Source organism: Zootermopsis nevadensis, unplaced genomic scaffold (assembly GCF_977971745.1).
Source record: "Zootermopsis nevadensis isolate Lab colony 2312 unplaced genomic scaffold, Znev_1.0 Znev_ptg000030l, whole genome shotgun sequence".
Lineage (NCBI taxonomy): Eukaryota > Metazoa > Arthropoda > Insecta > Blattodea > Termopsidae > Zootermopsis > Zootermopsis nevadensis.
The window spans coordinates 3,832,740-3,856,013 of record NW_028259162.1 but is presented as its reverse complement, the minus strand read 5'-3'; the positions used below and the strand labels follow the sequence as shown (position 1 = coordinate 3,856,013).

Here is a 23,274-nt window from a genome sequence, read left to right as displayed (position 1 = left end):
TCAGCCAGTCTGCTTTAATTATATTGACATTATTTGAGTTATTAATGCAAAATTTATGTTCATTATGTCTTCTTTTCCACTGACTTCACATTCCTCCTAGGCCTACATATTGTTCTTAGACTTTTTAAAAAATACAACTATTGATTTGGTTTATTAATCATTTTATTGTAGGTGCTGAAGCATTTAGCCAAGGAAGTAAAGGTTGTTCCATCATCCAGTGGGACAGGTGGAAGGGATTTAGCTGCTCCATTTGTTGAAGATAGCGAATCATCTGTGACTGAGAATCTGTGCTTATCAGACCAATTGAAACGGTTGTCACTTTCTCGTGTAGGCCCGGGTGGCAGCAGTGGGAAAGAAATGCCTGTTAAAGTGGAACATGACCCTCTCCTACCTCTAGACTATGACCTCTCAAATCTGCCACCTCCACCTGAGTATCGAAAATGGATGGGTTCATCTTCACCTCTGACAGTGGTGCAGAGACATAAAATTATTCCTCACTCCAGCATCACACCAGATAAACTTAGTTTGTCACGATCACAGCCTGACCTATCACGCTTAGGTGCGGGAAAGGTTGTGACTGATGTGATTGGCTGCAGGGGCATTACCACCAGTCCAAGGTAAATGTATGAGTAACTGCTGTAGCAATATTTTATAGTAAGTCTATCTGTCATTGTCGTCATCAGTGTCATTTTTAAAATTAATAAATGCTGTTGAAGTCAAGAGTATAAAAACTTTAAAAATAATGTTGAAGTCATAGTGTATGATGGATTGTTTTGATTGAATGTTGTATAATAGTTCCAATGTGAACCTTATGTTATTAAGAGCCAGTTCAGAGTTGCTTCTTCTTACCTGTTCATTTTCATTTGATTCATGTATGTGATATGGTGTGAAAAAATGCTTTTTTTTACAAGGGTATCCTTAATTAAAGTGTCAATGCTAATATTTTCAGGCCAAAAACTCATGGACGGGAGGATGTTGAATCTCAGGGAAGAGAGGTATGGCCTCCAGCCGAGATGGTGGAGATACTGATGCAAGAGAACAGCTCATTAAAGGCTGAACTTGAAACATGTTATCAGAAAGTTTCTAAATCACAGAAGGTAATAAGTTAAAGAGATTTCCATTCTGTGAAATAAATATATGCTTTTGTAGGATTCAGACATGTGAATGTATTTATTGGGGAATTTACGTGAATGGATAAGCAACATGATTATTTTCCTCAGTTCTGTATTACAGCCAACATAGACTGTTTATCTAGTATAGATCCCAAAAATCAGTTTCTATCAGAATCCATAGAATAGTTAAAGAGATGAAACATTTGGATGGATAGATACATTCTTTTCATTATGCATCCATTTGATGCCCATTATTTTGCATAGACTGCGTTATTATGGAAGGAAATATAAAACATTGTCTGAACAATTATGAGTTCAGGATGTTACCTTGTTCATTTCATATCATGAAGATGTTAGTTTTATATCTGTTCCCTCATGACTGCCATTGGAAATTGTTTCTACACTATCATAGTGGAGTGCATGTTTTAAAATTGCAGCTGGAACAGGAGGTGGGGAAGGTTCATCGTGCACATGAAGAACTTGTACAGTCATCAGAACGACGTGAGCGATTGGAGAGAGCTGCCAGGTCACGTTTACAAGGAGATGTCCGTAGGTTACAAGAACTGAACAGGGCTCTGCGTGAACAGGTGGAACTTTTATCGACGCAGTTAAAAACAGGCCGGCAACAGAATCAGAGTGATTTGCAGGATATGGCAGCTGAGAATCTTCGGAAGGAACTGGGAAAACGTGAAATTTTTATTGCACAACTTATTACACAAAGTAAGAACATCTATAATTTGCTGTATTTTGTCTTTTTTGTGGTGTTTTACTCAGTTTGTGTTTCTGTAATTGCACCTGAATCACCAGAACAAATTTGTTTAGACTGTTACCTGCCTTTTCAGATTTTTATGCATCATTTGTTTTATGATATGTAAAGAAAAAGTGCAGACTCTCCTTGTGAGATTGCCATTGTGCTAGTTGAGAGACCAGCTGATTTGTCAACTTTGTCGTTGTTATGATGGGTTTGGATTGTCTAGTTTTTGTATCAACCATGATTCAGTTTTATTTGTGTGTATTTCTTGATACAAATAGTAATCTGTTTTTTCTTCATATATAAATAGTCCAGTGGATATCAGAAATGAAATGTTCTTGCAAGTAATAATTTTTTACTGCTAGATAAGGAACTTGTTGCTGCAAAAGAGCGCCAAGAAATTGAGCTGGCAGCTCAGCGTGCGACACTTCAGGAACAGAGGACACACATAGACATCCTTGACACTGCTCTAACAAATGCTCAGGGCAATGTGGTTCGACTTGAAGAAGAGGTGAGGTGCATTTAGTTTACTATTTTGCTCCAAAACCAAGTTTAAGTGGTTTTACAAAAATTGAATACTTGAAATAGTAAACTTCTGTTAATGGAATATCATTGAATTCATAAATGCATACCTCCAGAAAGTTTATTTTATGATATGTTATTGTCTCTTTTGACATGTGGAACATAGACTCAGGCTCAGTATAAAAGAGATGTAAACAGGTTACAAACAGTAGAGATGAAGTTCCTACGAATAATAAGAAATAATCAAGAAGGGGTTAAATGTGAAACAATACAAGGCTTGTGACAAGATTTGAAAATAGAACAAACATATAAATGACTATATTAATTAATGTAATAGTGTAATTTGTGAAACAAGTCAAGGGCCTGAAGATGAACCAGTAAGTTTGAAACATGTTGCCCAGAAGTGTGAAATGAAATAAGTGTATGAACTTGTAAAGGTTGTGCAAGTTTCTGTTATGTGGAGATGGACAGCTCAATATTTTATTCTTATTTGTAATAGAGTTTGTTGATTTTGCAAAGTGAAAAATTTCAGGCTGCTGATTTGATTCATATTACAGTGCAGACGTTAGTCTGTTTTCCATTGATGTGCATATAAGCAGTGGCATCACATAATTACATTCTTTGTCTCGATTTTAGTGCCGCAAGAAACAGATGTATGTTGAGCGAGTAGCACAGTTACAGAGGGCATTATCATCGCTGCAGTTGGCAAGTGATCGAAGAGAACAAACAGAACGTAAGCTACGATTACAATTGGAAAGAGAACTTCGTAACGAGCGAGCTCGAGCAGGGGGAGGAGGTACAGATGAAGGTGATACCAGTTCAGGTGGAAATAGAACAAATGGTTCCCAGAATGGAGCTCTGCCAGGGGAGACAGCACCTGAACTAAAACGTAAGCTGCGTGAGCGTGATGAGAAGATCATGAGGCTTGAAGGAGAGGTAGCTAAGTGGGAGCAGCGATATTTAGAGGAAAGCGCACTCAGGCAGGCAGCCATTGATGCGGCTAGCATTCCAAAGTAAGCCATGTACCATAACTTAGTGTTGTGAAGTGTATGCTTTAGATCAGTGGTATTCAACCTGGGGTACGCGTACCCCCGGGGGTATGCGAAGACATCTTAAGGGGTACGTGAAATTTAAAAAAAAAGTATTATTTTATGATTAACACTGAATAATCAGTAATGTAATATATTTAATTTATTTCAGATGTAAATTATATACTATGTATAACTTGAATTATACACCAACAACTTTGGGGGTACAAAGTTGAAGAGAAATTATATCTGGGGATATGCGAACAAAAAAAGATTGAATACCACTGCTTTAGATCATGATGTATAAACACTGATAAAGAAATATTGAAAATATTTCAGTGATTATTATTTGAATTCTGTTGTTACAAAGTTTGGTACATTTGAAAATTTATTTCAAGGGACGCTAAGATTGCTGCCCTAGAGAAGACAAGTCAGGAGACAGAGAAATTAATTGCTGAGGCCCGTTCAGAGAAAATCAGACACATGGATGAAGTCCACGCTGCGCAAAAAAAGGTGGCTGATCTTGAGTCAAGGTACTGTTTGTTTGTTAGTGTCCCCCCCCTTCCCTGTTGTCTGATGTAAGTAGATGGTGTAGTAAAAAGTTGTATCTCTTAATTGTAAGAACATTTATGTTCAGTTTCCAGTTTTTTGTATTCTGAGTTTATTTATTAGTGTTTTCTCAAATGCATAAGTTCTTTATTGTCAAACTTCTCCCGTTGCATTGTAAGCCATATTTATTATCTGCCATCTGGTTTTGTACCCAGAAATTGTAAATTTTTTCCCCAGGAATGCTGTCTTTATAATGGATGTGATTTTTTTTAATGAGTGCAGATTTCGTATTGTGAGCAGCATTTCTTTACAAGGATAGATTTTAAGTAAAAATTTTTAAATGAAATATTTTAATGCCAATAGCATAAGCATATACATTTTTTATTTAGTTGACCGCATCAAATGTATGTTTATCACATTTGACACTGTTAAATATTACATAAATTTGTATCCAAGGGAGGGCACATGATCTTCTGGAACTGTTTATATGCAGTCAAATGAAACAGTATGCATTGGTGTTTTCCAGAAACATTGTGTGCTAAACTAAAACCAATTTCTCAAAATATACTAGTAGTCCTTCTCTGGGATAAGAATACTTCTGTGCTGTATATGAAAGTGTAAGTCAATGCTTCTGTGACATGCAAAATCTTAATGGTTAGTGGGTTTATTGGAGGTTAATTGTTGGAAAAATGATCTGCAGGTGCTTGATTAGTATCTTGAGCAGTATCTTCTGTGGGAAGTTATTCTTTGATATGAAACAAAGAAATGTGCTTGGAAGTGCACTAAATTAGAGCTGCTTGGATTAGTATTCCTTTGCATTTCAGGATGAAGGATCTTGAATCAAAGCTTGCAGAACGTGATGCAATGATTCGCGTTCTTCAGAAACATACGTATGAGAAGGATGTCTCATCTTCTTCATATCAAAGCATGTTAGGACGTTCACCTCATCACACACCTCACCCAAGTTTGCATGGTAATTCCGATCTAGGAGCTGTACTTGGGACATCTGTTTCTAGAGAAGAGTTAGGTAAGAAATCGTTATCATTTCTGTTGAAATAAAGTGTGTGTGTTTGTCCCTGAGCCTCTGACGTCTTACTTCCAAAACCCCACCTTTTATAGGCAATTGTCAGACATGTTGCTGGGAGACCATGCCAGTAGACCTGAGGGCAGACATGGTCATCAGTGCTGACTGCTGATATGGTCATACATACGTAACAATTTAAAGAAAGAATGGAGAGGGACATGGGGAAGATTGTGAAGGAATGAACTTGTTGAAATGTGATGTTTTTGTTTCTGAAGCAGGACCTTTTGCAAGCAATTTGTACCTGTGATCCTTTAATCAACATTTGAGTTATATTTTCTTTTCTTTTCTAATGCCTGAAGTCTTTTGATCATGTCTGTATGTGCTTGGCAGTTATGAAGTGGGTGCAACCATAGGGAGGTTATCCATTAACTGCCAAAGACAGAGTTTGGCCATATTGAAAGTTTTTATAGACGTTAGTGGTCTCAGAACATTGTACATGTACAGTATATAGGGACAAATAAACTTTGCACTAACAGACATGCTTGTATATACCAGAAAGGGGAAATTTCAGACAGTCCTTGTGTATCTTGCAGGGATGAGATTTTGCATAGGAAGGGAATCATTACATGACCTACACGTTTTATATTTTTTAAAGTTTTTTGCATAGAAATGTTTGATTTTTATTGCTCTGTGTTTCTTTTTATAAAGTTCAGCTTATGAGCGTTTCAATTGACAAACTTGCCTTGTCTCATGCCATTTGGTGAAATGTTTAAAACCCTCACCAGATGAAGATGATATTAACATTTAAAATTTTGTGTCGTAGATCCTGTGTCAACGACAGGTGTGTTTTCTACAGTGAGCAGTGTGCTAACAAGTAGCTGCAGTACAGGCATCAGTTCTTATGCTGGTAGTGACTCTGGTGCATACCATCACCCTTTGGGTACCAGCTATAGCACATGCAAGTATGGCAGCACAACTAATAAGAGTTTTGATGATACAAAGAAGTCTTTGGATGATCAACTGAAGGAACTGGACTCTCAGCTTGACTCTCAGCTTCTGAGTAAGGTAGGAGCTTCTGGTCAGGTGAACCTGTTCTTCATTTGCATTGAAATGGGGTTGCCACTTCTACTGTGCATGTCTGAGGCTGCAGATTGGTGAGTGAATTGCAATTTGCTGCTATATATATATATATATATATATAGAATGTGCTGTTCTTTTGGTGATGTTATTATAATTAGGGTAGTGAATCTAACAGTAAAAATTGTTCTAAAGAATAATTTCCTGGTGATCTATATGAAATAAACAGTCATAATTCAAAATAACATACAGTAATTGCTGTTTTGAGGTTTATATTACTAGTTTCAAAGAATGGTTGAAAGAATGAGGAAACAGCATATTTCCTTTAGGGTCTTTCAGAATTGTTTCATTGCATCTAAATTCTCATAGCTCATTTTATTTTCTAAATGAAGCTACATTGTTTCTGAAATATAAATGATCAAACTTGGCATCATTTCTGGATGATATTTGGATTGTATTTCTACAAATTCTAAGCTATTTCTTATCTTCTAATATGTAGGACTTTGCTAGTACATACAAATGAAAATTGAAAGGACATTTTTATTTTTGTAACTACTACCATATCATACATCTGCCTGTAATGGAAAGTGGTATTGCAGGAGAAAGATTATGTTTTGGTTGAGGTATGTGACATGCACCTCATGTAGTTTGTAAATTTTGTCACGTATGAAATATTAAATCGATTTAAAATTGCATTGTTGCAAAATAAGGGAGAGAATTTGAAGAATTTTTTTTTGTGAAATTTAAAATGTAACATCAAACATTCAGTCCTCAGTGGTGGCAACTCCTAACAAGGCTTATTTTATAAATGCATTAACTATGCACTACCACCTAAAGTATTAAAAGTGTCAAGTGTTGATATGTAAATGGCAGTTCTCTGTTGTTTCATATTTAGTTGTAGAATACTGTAGTTATTTACGAGCATGTGTATTGCACTGTGGATTGGGTGGAAAGTTTAATTCCTCATGAAGGGAAGGAGGTTTACTTGTATTTGATTCATTGGCCTACAGATATGGAGAATACACATTAAAATTTAATTAGTCAGATGAACTGGTATATAATATTTCAGGTTTTCTTGGCAGTTAAATGTTAATGTAGGTCCTATTTGTGTTGAAGGCAAATGTGGAGGGAGACAGTATCTTAGAGACATCAGTAACGCAGCCTACATCTACATGGTGTTCAGAACTAGACAGAAATTTATTATAAAGTGGTCATTAGGAAGACATTAATATGAGATGGGATGATATTAATAGAATGGATGTCAAGGAAATGAGTGGGTTTTTTAAGGCACTATTCTGATATTCACCTGGAACAACTGGGGAAAACCAGTAATATTCTCATTATAACTGGTTTCCTGGCCAAGATTTAATTTGTGTACAAAAAGTGTGTCATGTGTCTCATGGCAGGCAGAAGTTTACATGGTTTTTCATGGTCTGTACCTATGACTGCACCTATGACTGCCACAAGAGGTTGGTAAAACTGATCAAAATTATTTCTGATTTTTGTCCATTCATACTTCCACTACAGTTAAAGTCAAAACTTTGTCAATTCCAGGCCTGTACAGGAGTTCATAGTCGTCTTTATGAGCATGGTCTTTATCACCAGAGTTTCACTAGGAGTAAACATTTGAGCCCTATGGGCTCTTCTGTCTTAAAAGTGATTCCTTTAACTTTATCCTACAGACAGATCCTAGGTAGACACACAAAAAAGCCATAAGTGGAAAAATTAGAAACAAGAGTGAGGTCATTATGATTCATATCCATAATTGTAAGGATAATACAAAACAACTTGCAAAGGAAAATATTTTAATCTGATGAGTAGATGTCAGGGAATGGAGGAAGTTTAAAAAAAGGGAACCAACAAATCATGGACAAGATACAGGAAAGGTAAGTAATGTGAGTAGGGAAACAAGAAATACAGTTAGAATTTTGATGGATAAGCATCTTGTAAAGCACATGAGGGACTGAGTCAGATGGATTGATTTTTAGATTATTTAGTGATGCTGTCACAGTTGGAGAGGCTGTATAATGTTCAATGGTCCTGCGTGTAATGATTTGGAATGAGGCAGTCATGGTCTTTGTTTCAAACAAAAGGCTAATATTAAAATGAATCTTAGGGAAATCTGTTGTGAAGAAGTGAATTAATAAAGTCAGTTTCAGGTATTTGTGATAGTTTTATGAAATGTTGAGATTGTATTAACAAACAGTTGATAATTTTTTTAAGACAGGCAGGTATGAATATTAAGGGCCATCACTGTTTGGACACTTTCAAAATATTTAATATATTTACAGTTTGTAATGCAGCAACACATGGATCCATGCCAATTTCGGTATTATTTACAACATTTATGCTGTGATTTACACCCAGAAACACTCTAAGAATGAGAATTATGAATGTCAGATAAGATGTGATAGGTATATAATTGAAGTTTAAACTGTAGTTCAGTGTAATTTCAAAACAGTTACATATAATTAAATGGCCCCAATACTTGTGGCCCTCTTGTTTTTAACCACCCATTCACATTGGTATAATACATCATGAAAAGGTAGTCAGAAATTTTGTATGGCATGTTTGAATATATGCATGATTTTATTGTATTTTTGTACTGGGCAGGAACTGTCTTATACTTGTTCATTGTATGAACAAATGCACTATTTTGTCCAGCTTTTGTTTCTATTTTTGTATATTTATTCTGTGTATAACACCTTGTCCTGATTTGGGCTGTGCATGTTAGAATCTAGGGCATTTATAAGCTGTAGATGTGAAGTTTTTGAGAATACAGAAATAAGTATGCAAGAAAATTTTGATGTGAATTATATTTTGTGAAAATAAAAATAGCAGAGAACTGGTAAGGTAAATATGAATTTCAAAGATATGACTAACATTTGTTTGTTGTAGGGGAACAATGTGTTGAAATTTCTTTACTTTTACTTCTAAATTTTTAAACAAATTCTATACCCTTCCCTTCTAAAAATAATAGCCACAGAATAACACAAATACAAATATATATAAACAGTCTTGTATTCAAACCAAGTTTTGTTGATATTCTATTCTTTATTGTGTACTGTTAATTTTTTGTTTAATTTTATGTATGTATTTGTATAATTACTTCCCCATTTTCTGTCAATTTTTAAATTATAAGGGAAAATTTGGAAGGAGTTGCATACTTAGTCATGATAGAATTTGAAAGCATAATTTCAGTAGTGAATAAAGAAAAAGATATAATTTTATTACATAAGAAGTGAAGTGCAGGAACATTTTCCATTTACCTTATTGTAAATTAAAAAATGTTAGGCAACTTCTTCATCCTTTATGGCTAGTAACTCAGTTTAATCAAAATGGTAGTTATATGTTGAAAAGAGAGATTCTAAACATGCAGTTTGCTTACTTTAAAAATCCAGTGATGGAAGCATACCAGGTGGGAAAATTATGTGGATGAAAAATGCAAGAGAATAGGTTGTGTGAGTAAATACTGAACTCATTCTGCATGCAAAGGGTTTCATGTTTCAGAAATGAAATGTAATTTTAGCCTTAGATTTCTAATATTACCACCATCTACAGTAATTATGGGGGTTATGAAAACAAATAAGCTCTGTGTTGCCTTGTGTGATTTTTTGCTGCACCGTGTATGAACAGAATGTGCACAGCTCTCCCTCATGTAACCTGCCTGACTGGCGCATGCAGTGTGGTGTGCCACTAACCTTAACCGTTCATCATGGTTCCTGGACCGTCCCAACTCTTGTTTCTCTTTCTTTCTTCCTTTTCAGCGCGGTCTTTGCTGTTTTCCAGGATTCTCTAATACAAGCACTACGCCGCGAAAAGGAAAACTACCCAAGCCATTACTGGCGGGTGTAGGGGGTGCATCACCCCATCATCACTTATTTGAACCTGGTTTTCTACAAGGTTTAGTACCTAATCGTTATGAGCAGGGACGACCTGAAGAAATTCTATTGCTGGAGAAGCAAGGTCGTAGTTCACAGCAGCAAAGGATGCAAGAATCATGCTTAGGAGGAGGTCCCCCAAACAATCGTAACCGATCAGGCAGCCTGCCTCCTAGTTCCTTGCCGCGTCCCCGGCGAACACACAAACCTGCAGGAGGCAAGGAGCGTCGGTTAGGGGAATATGGTCGACTCAGTGATGGTGAAGGAAGGAAGACACCTGCAACATCATGTGAAGGATCAGATGTGACAGGACCAAAGGGGCGAGAATCGCCAGCACGCTCCCACATCCCACCTCCAAGGAAGCTAGGCGAGTATGGACGTCTTAGTGATGGTGAAAGTCGTTCCATTGGGAAAGCTGGTAGTACATCACGGGTAGGACAGGGAGGAAACACAAATGGAGTGAAGGCTGGAGGAGATGACTCAAAATTAAGGCTGATTCCTGGTCCTCGTACCAGGAGGGGTTCTTCTCTTACAAGGGATAACAAACCAAATTCTGCTGACAGCAGTAGTGCTAGGTCAGTGCCAGGCACTGGTAAGTACCGCATACAGTTCTGAACTGTGGAAGTAACAAAATACTGTGCCTTAGAGTGTGGAATCTGCCCCAGTTCAAACCTGATTAAAAAAAATAAGACTGATATCCATCCACTTAGTGGGTTATTTTATAAATGTATGATGATAGCAAAAACATGGCATGCAAGAGCTTCTTGTATGTTGCATTCTAGTCTTGTCTTGTTTTTTATGAGGCCGTTTTGTTGTCATTAATAAATATTTAACACTTAAATATATATATTTATATATAAATGCATTTTTATTAGAAAATGCTATTGTAAGAACTTATTTAAATCTCACATAATGAAGTTTAGACAATTAATTTTATATTGTAACATTGTGAAAATAAATACATATAATAAAAATTGTATCTTTACATTTTATAGTGCAACTTGGTTAGAACATTACTTATTATATTGTTTTCACATTTGTTATAGTCACTTTTGTGGTTCAAGTGAAGTTTTTTTTTTTTGAGATTGAAGTATTTGTTAGCCATGAAAATTGTGCCACCAAAGTTCCACCATTTTCTAATATCTGGTATTGGAATACAGTTTTAACATTTTGAATCTGTACCCACCTGATTTCATTATATGACCATCTCGACAATGTGCCCATCCTTGAAATTGATGGCTGCATGTGAGCATAGGTTCATGGTAGATCAGTCAGTAATGTGACTGGCTGTGGAATAGACAGCCAGGGTTTAAATCACAGTAAGAGCACTGGGTCTTTCCTCCTCATTAACACTTCCAGAATATCTCAGGAACTGATGTAGTCTCCTCTCAGAATCATTTAGAGGCTCTTTCTCTGGAGGGTATATTTGTGTGAGTGTAAAACTGACCTTTGGTGTTACTTGTTACTAAAGTGGAGAATGTGTCTATCTTTATCTGCACATCATCTATATGTCTCTGTGGCATGTTGCTTTTGCAGAGGTAATTTTACAAATATACATAATGTTGACATAAGGGCCCCATATCTTCAGCTGTTCCAGTTGGTGCTTCATTCCTAGTTATTTAATGAAAAGTCTGAAATGCTCAGCTATGCCTCTTTTCCTCCATCTTGCAGGATTGTCTTGATAGTGATTCATGTTGTTTGAAGATATTCTTTGTTATGTTGACTATTTATCACCATCTTCATGTTAGTCTGTGTTTTGGTCCTGTCCAGAGCCAGCACAGTCCATGTCACGTCTTCACAACCTTTATTTCTTATCTGTGACTCTACTGTTCTTGGGGAACCTAGGCCACATCCTTATGGAAGGTTTGAAACCATATTCTCAACAGTTGGTAGGACTCCTTGGATGAGGGATTACAGTACACAAGACAGCACAACACAGAAAGACATGGACAAACATTCGTGCCCTGATTGTCATTTGAACCCACAATACCAGCTGTCAAACCCCATACCTTAGACCATGCATAGCCGCTGTGATTGGCCTGTGTATCCCTAGGTTTTTTAACTGTACTGCTGCTTCTATCATCAGGGCAACGAGGATGGAGGCAGCAAGTACTTCTGAAATGTTGGTAAACTGCCTCCATCATTATCATCACCCTGATGGATGATGGAATATCATGATCAGACTTTTGTGTTTCTCATTTACTTAACTATTTCTATGTAATATCTACCATAGTAAAATAGTTGTCATTTTAATCTTAAATTTGAATAATCAGTGCAACTAAATCTTATTTATGTTTAATATGGTTTTAATTCTGAATAATCATTTTTGGTGATTTTGTTTTTCTGCTATTTATGTTTCTGGTGTTTGTTGAGATGCAGCCTTAGAATTATCTTCAGGCACTGTAGAATCACCACTGTCATTCCATTCTTGTCTTTCACCAGTTCCCCACATGAAGAACAATATAGCAGTAAATATGTATACTGCTGCGCCAGTTTCCCAGATGATCTTCCATTCTGCCAGTCCATTCTGAAAATGACAGTGTGTAATTCCACATCTCTTTATGAAGGAACTGAAAGTTCCAATGTTCTAACACATCACATACAAACACATAACACAGTGTTTTGAGGACTGGGTCTGTCCTCATCTTCAGGTGTAGTGAAGGGGACACCTACTCTGTGGGGTCCATTACAATGAGCTAATCCCAGTCACTGGACACAGTATCACTGGTCCCCCACAGAGTAAGTGTCCCATTCACTACACCTGAAGATGAGGATAGATCCAGTTCTTGAAACATTATGTGTTTTATAACATCAGAAGACGGGCTAGGTACAAAAACCCAACCAACAATCCAGATTGTATTACACCATCATCAGAACCCTTCAAAATTGATAGTTTCTAGGGTTACAAAGGAATTTTTCTTTCTTAAGAATTTCATGACTGGGCTGCACATATATGTAATTGTTCATCATTCTGCCTTCCATCTTAGTCATGGACATCAGTATACTGTGCAAAGAGTAAGTTTTCCAAAACTTGTCAGCCACAGCATCCATTGTAGGTAACCCCATTGTTACTTCTTAACCCACTGGCAACATTTTTTCATACTGGGTGATGTTAGGTTATTTAAAATATTGGTGGATGAAAGTGTAAATAGGTTACGGTATTTGTTGGACAACGGATGTATAGCTATAATGAAGCTTTTTGATAATTTTAGAGATTTTTTGTTTTGAAATTGTTAAATTTTTAAATTGTGCATGATAATCATCTAGAAACATAAAATGAGCCTAGTTAACTGAGTGCTTCTAATGCTTGCTCTTGACCTGGAGGCTAAAGTAAACAAGCTGTATACCAGATTTGCAGTGAGATGTGTTACAAAGGGACCGAAACCTTTTTGCATATTTAATTTTGAACATAAATGATTATTGTACTCTAGCATTTCTTCTGTTAATGCAATCATTCAGGCAGTTTCTTTTGTCTGTTGCACACCTGTGTTAATTAAATGCTTGTAGAAGTGGTGCTGAAATTAGGTTTTTTAGGGTTGGGGAGGAAGATGCTGCCCTTCTGAATGATTATAATTGGTTTTGGTCCATGCTACTGACAATGGAAAACTTGTAAAATATTTGCAAGATGATTCATATGACATTCATATTATTTAACTTGAAAATTTCACAGCTTATAAATGTACTTCAGGATGTCCAACTAGGTTCCCTAAGTTTGGCACTTACCTTCTCCTTAGTTATTGCACCCACTATGAAGCCTGACATTGCACTGAATATGGAAGCTACACCATTTTGTATGCCAAATATTGTACCTGAAAATGAGAATACAATCTTTCATAAAATGGCCTTGCATCACACTACCATGCTACTAAACTATTAACCCCACAGTTACAGTCTGGCTTGGAGCTCCATAGTATAGTGCTCTAAATCCATTTTTCCCTGTAGAATAAAGGTTACATTGCCATATGGACATGACTACTTTTGAAGTGCAAGTATTGGCCAGATCCTTCCCAATTGATCCCATGCTGCATATGTTGATGCTTGTGTAGTATAAACCATGACTTATTTACATATGTGGCATATTTGTTAGGATTTTAATAAGCTTAATATTTTGAAATGTTGTGAATTCTCTTAATTTAGTGTTGATTTTATGTTTTTCATTATATTTGACTTTATAAATACTGCAAGTTATTCATATCCTGTGCTATTTGCACCTAATCTACATGGTTTACTGTTACCTACCTGCAAAATTGGGAGTCAAGTCATGAGGATTGGCTAAGCAACTGCCTACAGCAGCGCCATTGAACCCCAGACAAAGTACAAGGCACATAATGGAAATGTATGGCATGCAGCCCAGTTCGCCCACCAAGAATAAGAAGATGGCTGGTACCAGGTGAGCTGTAAGCCAGTAATTCAGTGTTTACATTTCCCGTTGTTCACATAATTTGACTGGTGGTGGTTATATTTTATTTATTTATGTATTTATAGTTTATTTAATGACCCTTTCAGTATCTAGATTAGATAGCGTCAGATGAGAGGATGACAGTGAGTACTGAATTAAAGAGGATCTGCAAGGAAGCGATTGTGGCTTAATTTAATTTACTTCCCAGGCATTTGCCTGGAGGGACTGAGGAAAACCACGAAAACTCAAGGTAGCCGGTATCAGGGCCGAGATTTGAACCCAGGACCTCCAGAATATGAGGCAGTAGAGCTAACCACTCTACTAATTTTTGGCATTGTGGTTATAAATTTACACTTACACCATACAGCTTCCCATTATTAGAAATGTGCTCTGCAAATTGAGTCGATGAGAAGTCTTATGGATTTATTTCACTAATTGACCTGTAGACATAACATGATATATTGTTAGTATTATAGTTTGAAAATTTAGGAAACTAGAAATATTTTGAAATATATTAAAAACTCCTTAAGTACTACATCATTTTTCCAATTAACCATTTAGCATAAGTGGAATATGATAAGACATCTAAGATTTACTTATGAGAGTATGAATTTTACATGTAGCATTTTACCACTCACTGACTAAAAAATCTCCACATTGTGGAAGGGAGGTATGGTAGAAACTTCTGGGAACAATTACCAGAAATCTAGGCACAACAGAAACCCACCCACCATGTAGGTAGTGCTGGAGCATGGTAATACCACTGTGTTAGAGTTGAAGTAATCTAAGTGAAACATCAAGTCTCCCATATGAGAAGAATTGAGTGTCAGACATATGACAAAATAAGGCTATTTATTGTCTTAAGTCTACAGGGACTGCTTGATTTATTTTTGTGCCTTTGAACAAGGCATTAAAAGGAAGCAATTCAATTTCTGATGAAGTGCAGTAGGCTGTGGGTGACTGATCTTATCAGCAGACTACAGAAGTCTTTGAGAACAGATTGTGATGCTTCATGACTCTGTGAGATGCATGTCTCAGTTCTTGTGATGGCTACATAACTAGGCCAAATATTTCTCATATGGTGCTTATTGAACCTTTTTTCTGTAATGAGGACTGTTATAAAATATTTATATGGCTTACAGAAGATGGTCATTGTTTTCCTCAGGCGTGTAATAGACATCAGTTTCATTGCATGGATGCTGTCTGTTACAGCACTGAAGATTGTCCAAAATATTAATCGAGACATGTGAGGCAGTGCAGCTAATCCTCCTGTCTGAAACAAATTTTTGAGCAGCTCACTTTAAAATGGATGCAGGAATGTTTTTATCTTGATCTTGCTTGAGCGTGGAATGGGATTTGACCTATGAGAGTTGAAGAACATTCAAATTTGTGGTGAGAAAAATGAACACAAATGAGGAGTTTCATAACTTGTTTTCTTAACCAAATGTTACGAAGATGAAGTCAAAGAGGATGAGATATGGGCTGTTTATATACTTAGGAGACATGAGAAAAGCATACAAGTCTTTTTGTCAAAAACCTAAGGAAGAGAGTACTTGGAAGAACTTTGGGATACATGGGAGGATACTATTAAAATAGATCTTAAGAATATCAGGTGAGAGGGTAGACAGGATTCATCTGGCTCAGGACAGGGACCAGTGGTGGGCTGTTAGGAACCCTAATGAACCTTTGGATTTCATAAAATGAGGGGTATATTTTGACAAACTGAGCTACTACTGGCTTTTCAGTAAGGACTGTGCTTTATGGAGTTTGTTAGATATACTGGTAAATACGTGAAAAAATAGGATGAAATAGAAACATCTGGTATTGTTCTGGAGCTGAAGCCCTAAACAACTTTTTTATAAGTGATTACAGTGAAATATGAGGACCTAACTTATAACTGAAGAGAACGTGAAGCATGTATGAATGTAACGTTTTGTTATGTATTTTTTGTATTTGGCAACGTCATCCTGACAATAGCACATTTTAAGACATACAAGCTTTTTGAAATAATAATGAAAGACCTTTGTTTTAATTTAGCAGTATGTTGATGAAAGTTTCTCGGGTTACAAGCCACGTGAGGTGGCTTGTAACCCGAGAATCTTTCATTAACTGCAGTCACTGCTAAAGCTTTACTTTATAGCAGTATGCTATTGCAACACATGGCCAGTTGAATTGCATAAACTGTGATATATGGCTGATGTAGCTTAGCTTGTGTTGACATTCATAATTTGATGTAGAGATAATGGCAAGACATGATAGGTCATTCAGTCCTCTGGAGCCTTACACATAGCCTTTCTATTAATGGGTAGTAGAGGCTTTTTCTCTTGGCTAGAGCATGAACTTAAGCACTCACTTCTACACTGTACTGACTTTATTTGCATATCTTAATGATATGGTGCTTGAGCATTAGAGATATCTCTGTAACATTACCTTTTATGTGCTTGTAGATTTATAACTCACTTGAATTGTGATGAAGGTTTGCTTGTTACAAGTAGACATGACTTACAGATAGGAGATCAAATCCCAAAGCTTCCTTCATGAATTTGGGGCCGTAATTTGCTGCAAGGAATAGCCCCCAGACATCACCAATTTGAAGAATCACCAATGCTATGACAGGAACAGATGTGAACACCTTCTTTACTGGGAATTTTGGTTTCTGGAAATAAAAAAGAAATAGTTAAGTTAAAGGTTCTGAAACATGATGTTTTACTGATGAAAGATTATACAGTAAAGCACAATAGGCAATAAAAATAAGTTTACAAGACATTGAAGGTATGGTGAAATGATTTACTGAATCCTTGCTGTGGATAAAACATTGTCAATCTTTGTGCAAGTCTCTGTTGCTCTAAGATGAGCTTTTATATCCCATGCCAAGAAAAGTTAATGCCCTGTCTCTTCCAGTCATTGTTTCAATCTTGTTTTTGCATCATGGTCAGGTTTGGTATCCTGGCTGTTGGTTTAGTGCAGGAAACAGGTGAAGTGACATGTGAGAAGTTACAGATTTAAAACTGATTATGGTATGTGAACAGTAGTGAAACAATGACATTACCGGGGAGGTGATGGGGAACCTCATCCTATGATATGATGAAAGTTAATTCAGGGACCTACATAGGAGACAGCTTGTAAATCATAGTGACATACTATTTATACTGAAGATTCAATTAATACAAGTATCTTCTAGCATATAATGGAGGAAAATGACAAAATAATTAAGACTGTGGTTTTAGTCACAAACTGATCAAAAGTTATAACATTTTTGAAGCTTACCCTATTTTTGGAAATGTATCCATTGGCATTCTGTATGTACTGCAGTTCATCCTGTGTTATTTGGGGATGTTCTTGCGGTGTGTTGTACATGAATAAAGACCATGCTAAGCAAACAATTAGCATCAATCCTGATGTGACATAGAAAGCAGCCTGCCAGCCCAAGAAGTTCAAAATGGCTCCACACAGTGGAAATGCCACCATTGTTCCAAATGTTCCACCTGTGTCACATATTATATTGTAAGCTGAACTGAAACAGCAGAGTGGAAGTACATGTTTCACATATGGCGGGCACTCAGTTTGAATTCCAGCCAGGAACTGGCTATTCTGATTTAATGTTTTTCTTGGCTTTCCTCACCTCAGGCAAGCACTAAGATAGTTTTATAAAATAAGTTATGGCTGCTCCCTTTTTGTCATTAATTTCTTTATGTATTTGTTGACATTATGTAATCTGAGCAATTAATAAGGCATACAATATCAGCAAGGAATATAGTAAACTTCATGGAGTATGGGAGCTTCCACACAATGAAAAAAATATGATTGTGTTGTCATGCATGCTAAGTCAGTGCTAACAAATTCCATGGTGTAGGCTGTTTTTTGAAAAGATAACAGTTGCCCAATCAGCCAAGAAATTCTGCCACTCTATATGAAACCCAATTATTCATTACTGTGTTCACTAAACTCTGCAACTGAAAATTATCTTCAGGCAGTTGAATCTGGTCCACACATACACATTATTTTTTAAAACACATTTTAGTATTATCCTCCCATTTACATTTAGGTCTCCCAAGTGACATCTTCTCTTGAGAATTTCTGACAACAATTTTGTATGCATTTCTCATTTCCACCATGCATGCTACATTTTTCACCCATTTAATCCTCATTGGTTTGATCACTATAATATTACTTGATGAAGAATACATATGAGTTCTTCATTACATAATTTTCTTCATCCTACCATAATTTTTCCTTATGTCCAAATATTCAGCTTGGTACTTTGTCATCTGATACCATCAATCAGTATTCTTTTAAAGTGACACACTTGTTAAATAATCTAGAAGAAAATAAAGTACATGCAGTTTACTTTTTCAGTTAAAATATTTATTCAACAGGAGTAGTTTCATCTAGTGGATTGAACAGAATAAGTGCCCCCTTTTTTTTGATGTCTGAATATGAAGGACAATACATCCTTTGAAATGTTGTGATTAATAATTGTAATCAACTGATGAAGGATGAAATTCAAAATAAAGAATTTAGTATTTATTTGAAATACATTTTAACTACACCTACCTATTGTGCACCAGAGAAATTTGCTTTTTTCATTGGGTGGACTCCAGTGGGCAATTGCAGCATGCGTAGCAGAGTACATGGCACCCTGAGCAGATAATAACACATGAATATACATAAAAATTGTTCTCATCAAGTGGTTCATGTACATGCCAATAAAGACTAGAAGGACTGGTCTTTCATTCTTTCTGTGAGTATTTTTAAATAGTTTGTGCTTATTTTGACATCTATTCAACATTATTAATGATCTTACTATTTGTCTTTGAATTTACATAGTTTGTGCAGTTTATGCAATGTTATTGAATGAAAGGGTCCTTAGTACAATATTAATGAATGAAAAGGGCAATGTATAAACAGTTTTATGACAGATGCTTTAATGTTTGCTATTGGTAAATTTGTGTTCAGCTATATACTTCATCTTGAGAGGGTACTTCTCTTCATAGGTGGGTGAAAAAATTATTGTTTTTTGATGCACATCAATTTACATGAAACATGCTTACAATATGAAACCTAATTAAAATAAATGCAGTCTGAGGTGATATAACATTAACCTAAATAATAATAATAATAATAACAACAACAACAGTGGAAAGTTGTGTTTTACTGTTTTACAAATGCATTCTTTGGCATGTTGCAAACCTCACTGCTTGATTACATTTATGTAGATACAAATCTGTTGTAAAATAGATCATACTGTACAGGGCTATAAATTATTTTTCTAGTATTTCATTAAATATTTACCATACTGAAAAATGTTTCAAATAAAAAGTTACAGATCTTAATTACAACTATGTATTACATTACATATAAATTCTTTTCATGATGAGCCATTTTTGAGAACATTCATGAAGTTGAGTTTGATTGAGGTACTTGTGAAGTACATTTCAAAATGCATTTGGGTCTTAGGTAAAATGGTCAGTATTGTTTCATTTTAATCAAAATTGCAATTATCTGATTTTAATTAAAGCTTGAAAAACTCTCTTATTTCAAATGCCATCAAAATTTCTGGCAGTTTTCAAATTGAAATATGCAGACTAACAGATGGCTATGACCTCACCTGATGCATTTTATGTGAAGAATATAGTTATAGTATATGTCTATTCTCACTGTTTGTTGTTAGGATCCTGCTAAAGGACAAGTTTTGCTTTTCAACTAAAGTGTCATTTTAATAACATCAGTATGAATAAAAACATGTTGATAGATTACCCCACAGAGACCAATGATGAACCTGCTCAGTATGACAAGTGTGTAGTGACCTTGAGCACATAATGGAATTAATGCAGTACAAAAAGAAGATAATAAAGAGGTTACAAGAACCACACTTCTGGCTCCAAAGTTCTCTACCAGCATTCCTCCAAAGATCTGTGTTGTGCTGTATCCAAGATAGTAAGTTCCAAGTATAACAGACTGTAGGACTTGATTCCAGCTGTACCTCTCAGTTATCTGGAACATGAATATGAAAAATTGTGTTCACATATTCACACAAGAATGATTTTTGATGTCCAAGAATATGCTTCAGTTTATTATTTTACTTTCTCTTTTATATAGACATGAAATTTAGTCTCTGATCTTGATGGTATTTGAGAACTGTGCTGAGATGAATATTTGCACCTAAGAGAGACTAGTGACAGGTAGATGGTGAAATTTGCCTTATGATGAGATTCATTATGTGTAGTTCTCACCACCTCACCAAACATTATTTAATAAATGGTTAAGAGATGGCAGGGCATGTAGCATGCATACATGCAAATATAGGAAATGCATACAGAATTGTAGTGAGAAAACCTGAAGGGAAGAGACCATATGGGAGATGCAAGTGTATATGGAAGAATGATATTAAAATTTATATTTAAAAAGATGTTGAGAATATGTGAACTGGGTAATCTGGCTCGTGGTAGAAACTGGTGTAAGACTTGTGAACACAATGATAAATCTTTGGCTGCTGTGAAAGGTGGGGAATTTTGTGATTATTTGAGTGACTGTTAACTGGAGTTAATTTGTTTAATATTATGAAGATAGAAGTGGGTTTACATACCTGAGGTTGTAGTGTAATATCGGTTTGGAAATTTTCATTCCCAGGTTTGCACTTAGAGTCACCAAATATTGATGTTGTTGGTGGAGCTACCATGTCAATAATTATGATCCCCATGTTGGAACCATGCATGCATGATGCAGCTGAGATTGTAAATACTAGGACTCCCAGCACAACACGTGCTGGGATCCAAGCTGTGAAGAAAGACAAAATTTAAATGGAACATATCAGTGCCTGAAACTGTATAAAGTTGTGAAGCATAAGACTTGTGATCAGACACTCCATATATTTACTTGGTGTTATAGAAAACTATACTTTTTAATTAAGTAAAGTCTTATTTAAATGCCTACCTCTAAAGGCTCTGAAATAAATTAATCATTGCCTAAAGGTTATATTTCTAAGGTATTAACTTTAGCAGTTACCTCCTATGTCATTGTTGTGTTTATGGAGAATAGTCATCTTGCTGTTTTAGTTTATTATTAAGTTTCCTATAAGAATAAAAAGGTGAAGCAAAAAGTTAGCATACAGAGTATCAGGAAGTTTGCACATTTACAGACATCAATCAATTGTTAAATTATGTCTGTGGATTAAGTTGACAATTTTTACAGAACCTTAGGAGATACATATGGGTAAGTAATTTATGCTATATATTTTATGTTAGTGGTTTTTAATTGAATATAATAATTTTATAGATTTCATAAATGACTGTTAGGTGCAACTATTTTCAACCCAAAATATGTGTACAATAACTAAATGCCAGTATGTAAAGGAAATTGAAATGTTAAGTTTAATTAACACTTGCCCACCATGCTTCAATGAAATGTCACCATCCTCAGAGGTATGTGTATGGTGGTAAAAGTTTTATAATTGATATATAATATAGGTACATAACATAATTAAACTGTGATAAGTTATTATTGTTCTTTCTCCATATGAAGTTTCGAAGTCATGTAGGCAATGATGATGGTTACATGGTTTTTACTCATCATCATGTCTAGTGAAGTTTTCCTTGATGTTCTTTATATTTATATTTGGTATGTAAATATAATACAGTGAAATTATTCATAATTTGCACATATTTTGTCCATTATGTTCACTAATGTCACCAATTACTTAATACTCACTGTGCTATAATGACTGTGTTTTGCCCCAGAGGATGGCAGAATTTTGCCAAAATATATCAAACAATTTTAATTTACAAAATTGTATTAAACAGTGATTTACATTAGACTTAATTGCTTATTTTATCTAGTGTGCACAAAACCTACCAGTGGTCCTTTCTTGTGAGAAGAATTTGTGGAGAATTTTTAACATACTTCCCCTAGGATGTTGATATGTAAATGACCTTGGAAAGGATATATCAGTCCATTATATTAATTGCTTAGTGTAATCAACAGATCAAAAAGACTTTATAATAGAATTGCTTATGGTAATAAAAGCATTAAACTGTTATTTTCTCTCCTTGAGTGGTTTATTTGTATGCATACTGTTATATAAGGTCCTAAAATTTACATGCAGCTTTATAGAAAGCCTGTGCAGTACTTATCTTATCTAGCCTGATATTATTTTCATTTTAACTCCTTACAAACTAGAAACGGTTGAATGGATTTTTATGACAGTTTATTCAGGAGTCTGCACTGAAAATTGTTCCTTAATTTTATATTTTGTGAATATGGATCTAATGTAACCCTTTGTAACCATGAAGCTGAAATTGGACCCAATACATTTTCTCAAGTAGTGCTCAGCAGTAGTTGTGTTAGGTTAGGTTAGCCTCTTCGGTAAAAATACGTCCTTAAAGAACTTCGTTACGCACGGCGTCGATTTTCTATCAACGTGCCCAACGTTATACGAAGGGTGGTATGCTTCATCTGGCGTGACGGCGGATGGCGTCGCGACGCCAGGCGTCGGTTTTCTAGTTTCTTCAGCAGTGATATTTAAATTCAACTGCGGTAACTTTGGCGCCATGTTAGGGCGTCGCGACGCCAGGCATCGGTTTCCTAAAATTGAAATCAAAGTTAACCCAAATCTTTCGAGTCACATTTTTGGGTCTTATGGAGGTGTCGTGACGATAGGCGTCGCGACGCTGGTCGTCGCTTTTCTACTTTTGTCCTCAGTGATGTCTAACTACATATGCGGTATCTTTTGTGTCATTAGATGGTGTGAAGCTCGGCGTCGCGACGCCTGGCGTTGATTACGATAGTTTAGGTTAGGACAGTTCAGGTTACGTTAGGTTAGGTTAGGTTGTGTTAGGTTATTTTCGGTTAAGTTTGGTTAGGTTATGTTAGGTTAGGTTTGATTAGGTTAGGTTAGGTTGGGTTAGGTTAGGTTGTGTTGGGTTAGGTTAGGTT

General features: G+C 35.8%; 2 protein-coding genes across 9 annotated transcripts in view; one reads left to right on the top strand and one right to left on the bottom strand.

Moving 5' to 3' along the window:
• LOC110836192 (uncharacterized) overlaps nt 1–22,378 on the top strand; it is a 31,270-nt gene extending 8,892 nt beyond the window's left edge. For 2 of the 7 annotated variants that reach the window (XM_022077105.2, XM_022077106.2), the window contains exons 5-13: nt 172–617; nt 950–1,097; nt 1,550–1,832; nt 2,229–2,374; nt 3,022–3,398; nt 3,812–3,946; nt 4,787–4,989; nt 5,810–6,051; nt 9,831–22,378. In XM_022077105.2, coding sequence (XP_021932797.1) covers nt 172–617; nt 950–1,097; nt 1,550–1,832; nt 2,229–2,374; nt 3,022–3,398; nt 3,812–3,946; nt 4,787–4,989; nt 5,810–6,051; nt 9,831–10,559 — 2,709 coding nt within the window. In that variant the 3' untranslated portion in view covers nt 10,560–22,378. The remainder of the gene's footprint in view (nt 1–171; nt 618–949; nt 1,098–1,549; nt 1,833–2,228; nt 2,375–3,021; nt 3,399–3,811; nt 3,947–4,786; nt 4,990–5,809; nt 6,052–9,830) is intronic. The other 5 variants (XR_015537966.1, XR_015537964.1, XR_015537962.1 and 2 more) reach the window with 5 other exon arrangements.
• Nucleotides 12,224–22,258, bottom strand: LOC110836201 (dietary and metabolic glutamate transporter). Of its 2 annotated transcripts, XM_087359103.1 has the most exons (11): nt 22,195–22,258; nt 21,349–21,414; nt 20,930–21,120; nt 20,101–20,337; nt 18,898–18,982; nt 17,611–17,828; nt 16,850–16,999; nt 15,484–15,616; nt 14,184–14,339; nt 13,668–13,753; nt 12,224–12,471 (listed from the first exon to the last, which is right to left on the bottom strand). In XM_087359103.1, exons 2-11 carry the CDS (start codon nt 21,383–21,385, stop codon nt 12,295–12,297), a joined length of 1,470 nt encoding a protein of 489 aa, XP_087215229.1. In that variant the 5' UTR covers nt 21,386–21,414; nt 22,195–22,258; the 3' UTR covers nt 12,224–12,294. The 2 variants fall into 2 exon arrangements, with proteins under 2 accessions (XP_087215229.1, XP_087215228.1); XM_087359102.1 differs by lacking the exon at nt 21,349–21,414 and having other exon boundaries at nt 22,195–22,255.
• Nucleotides 22,379–23,274: the final 896 nt, after the last annotated feature.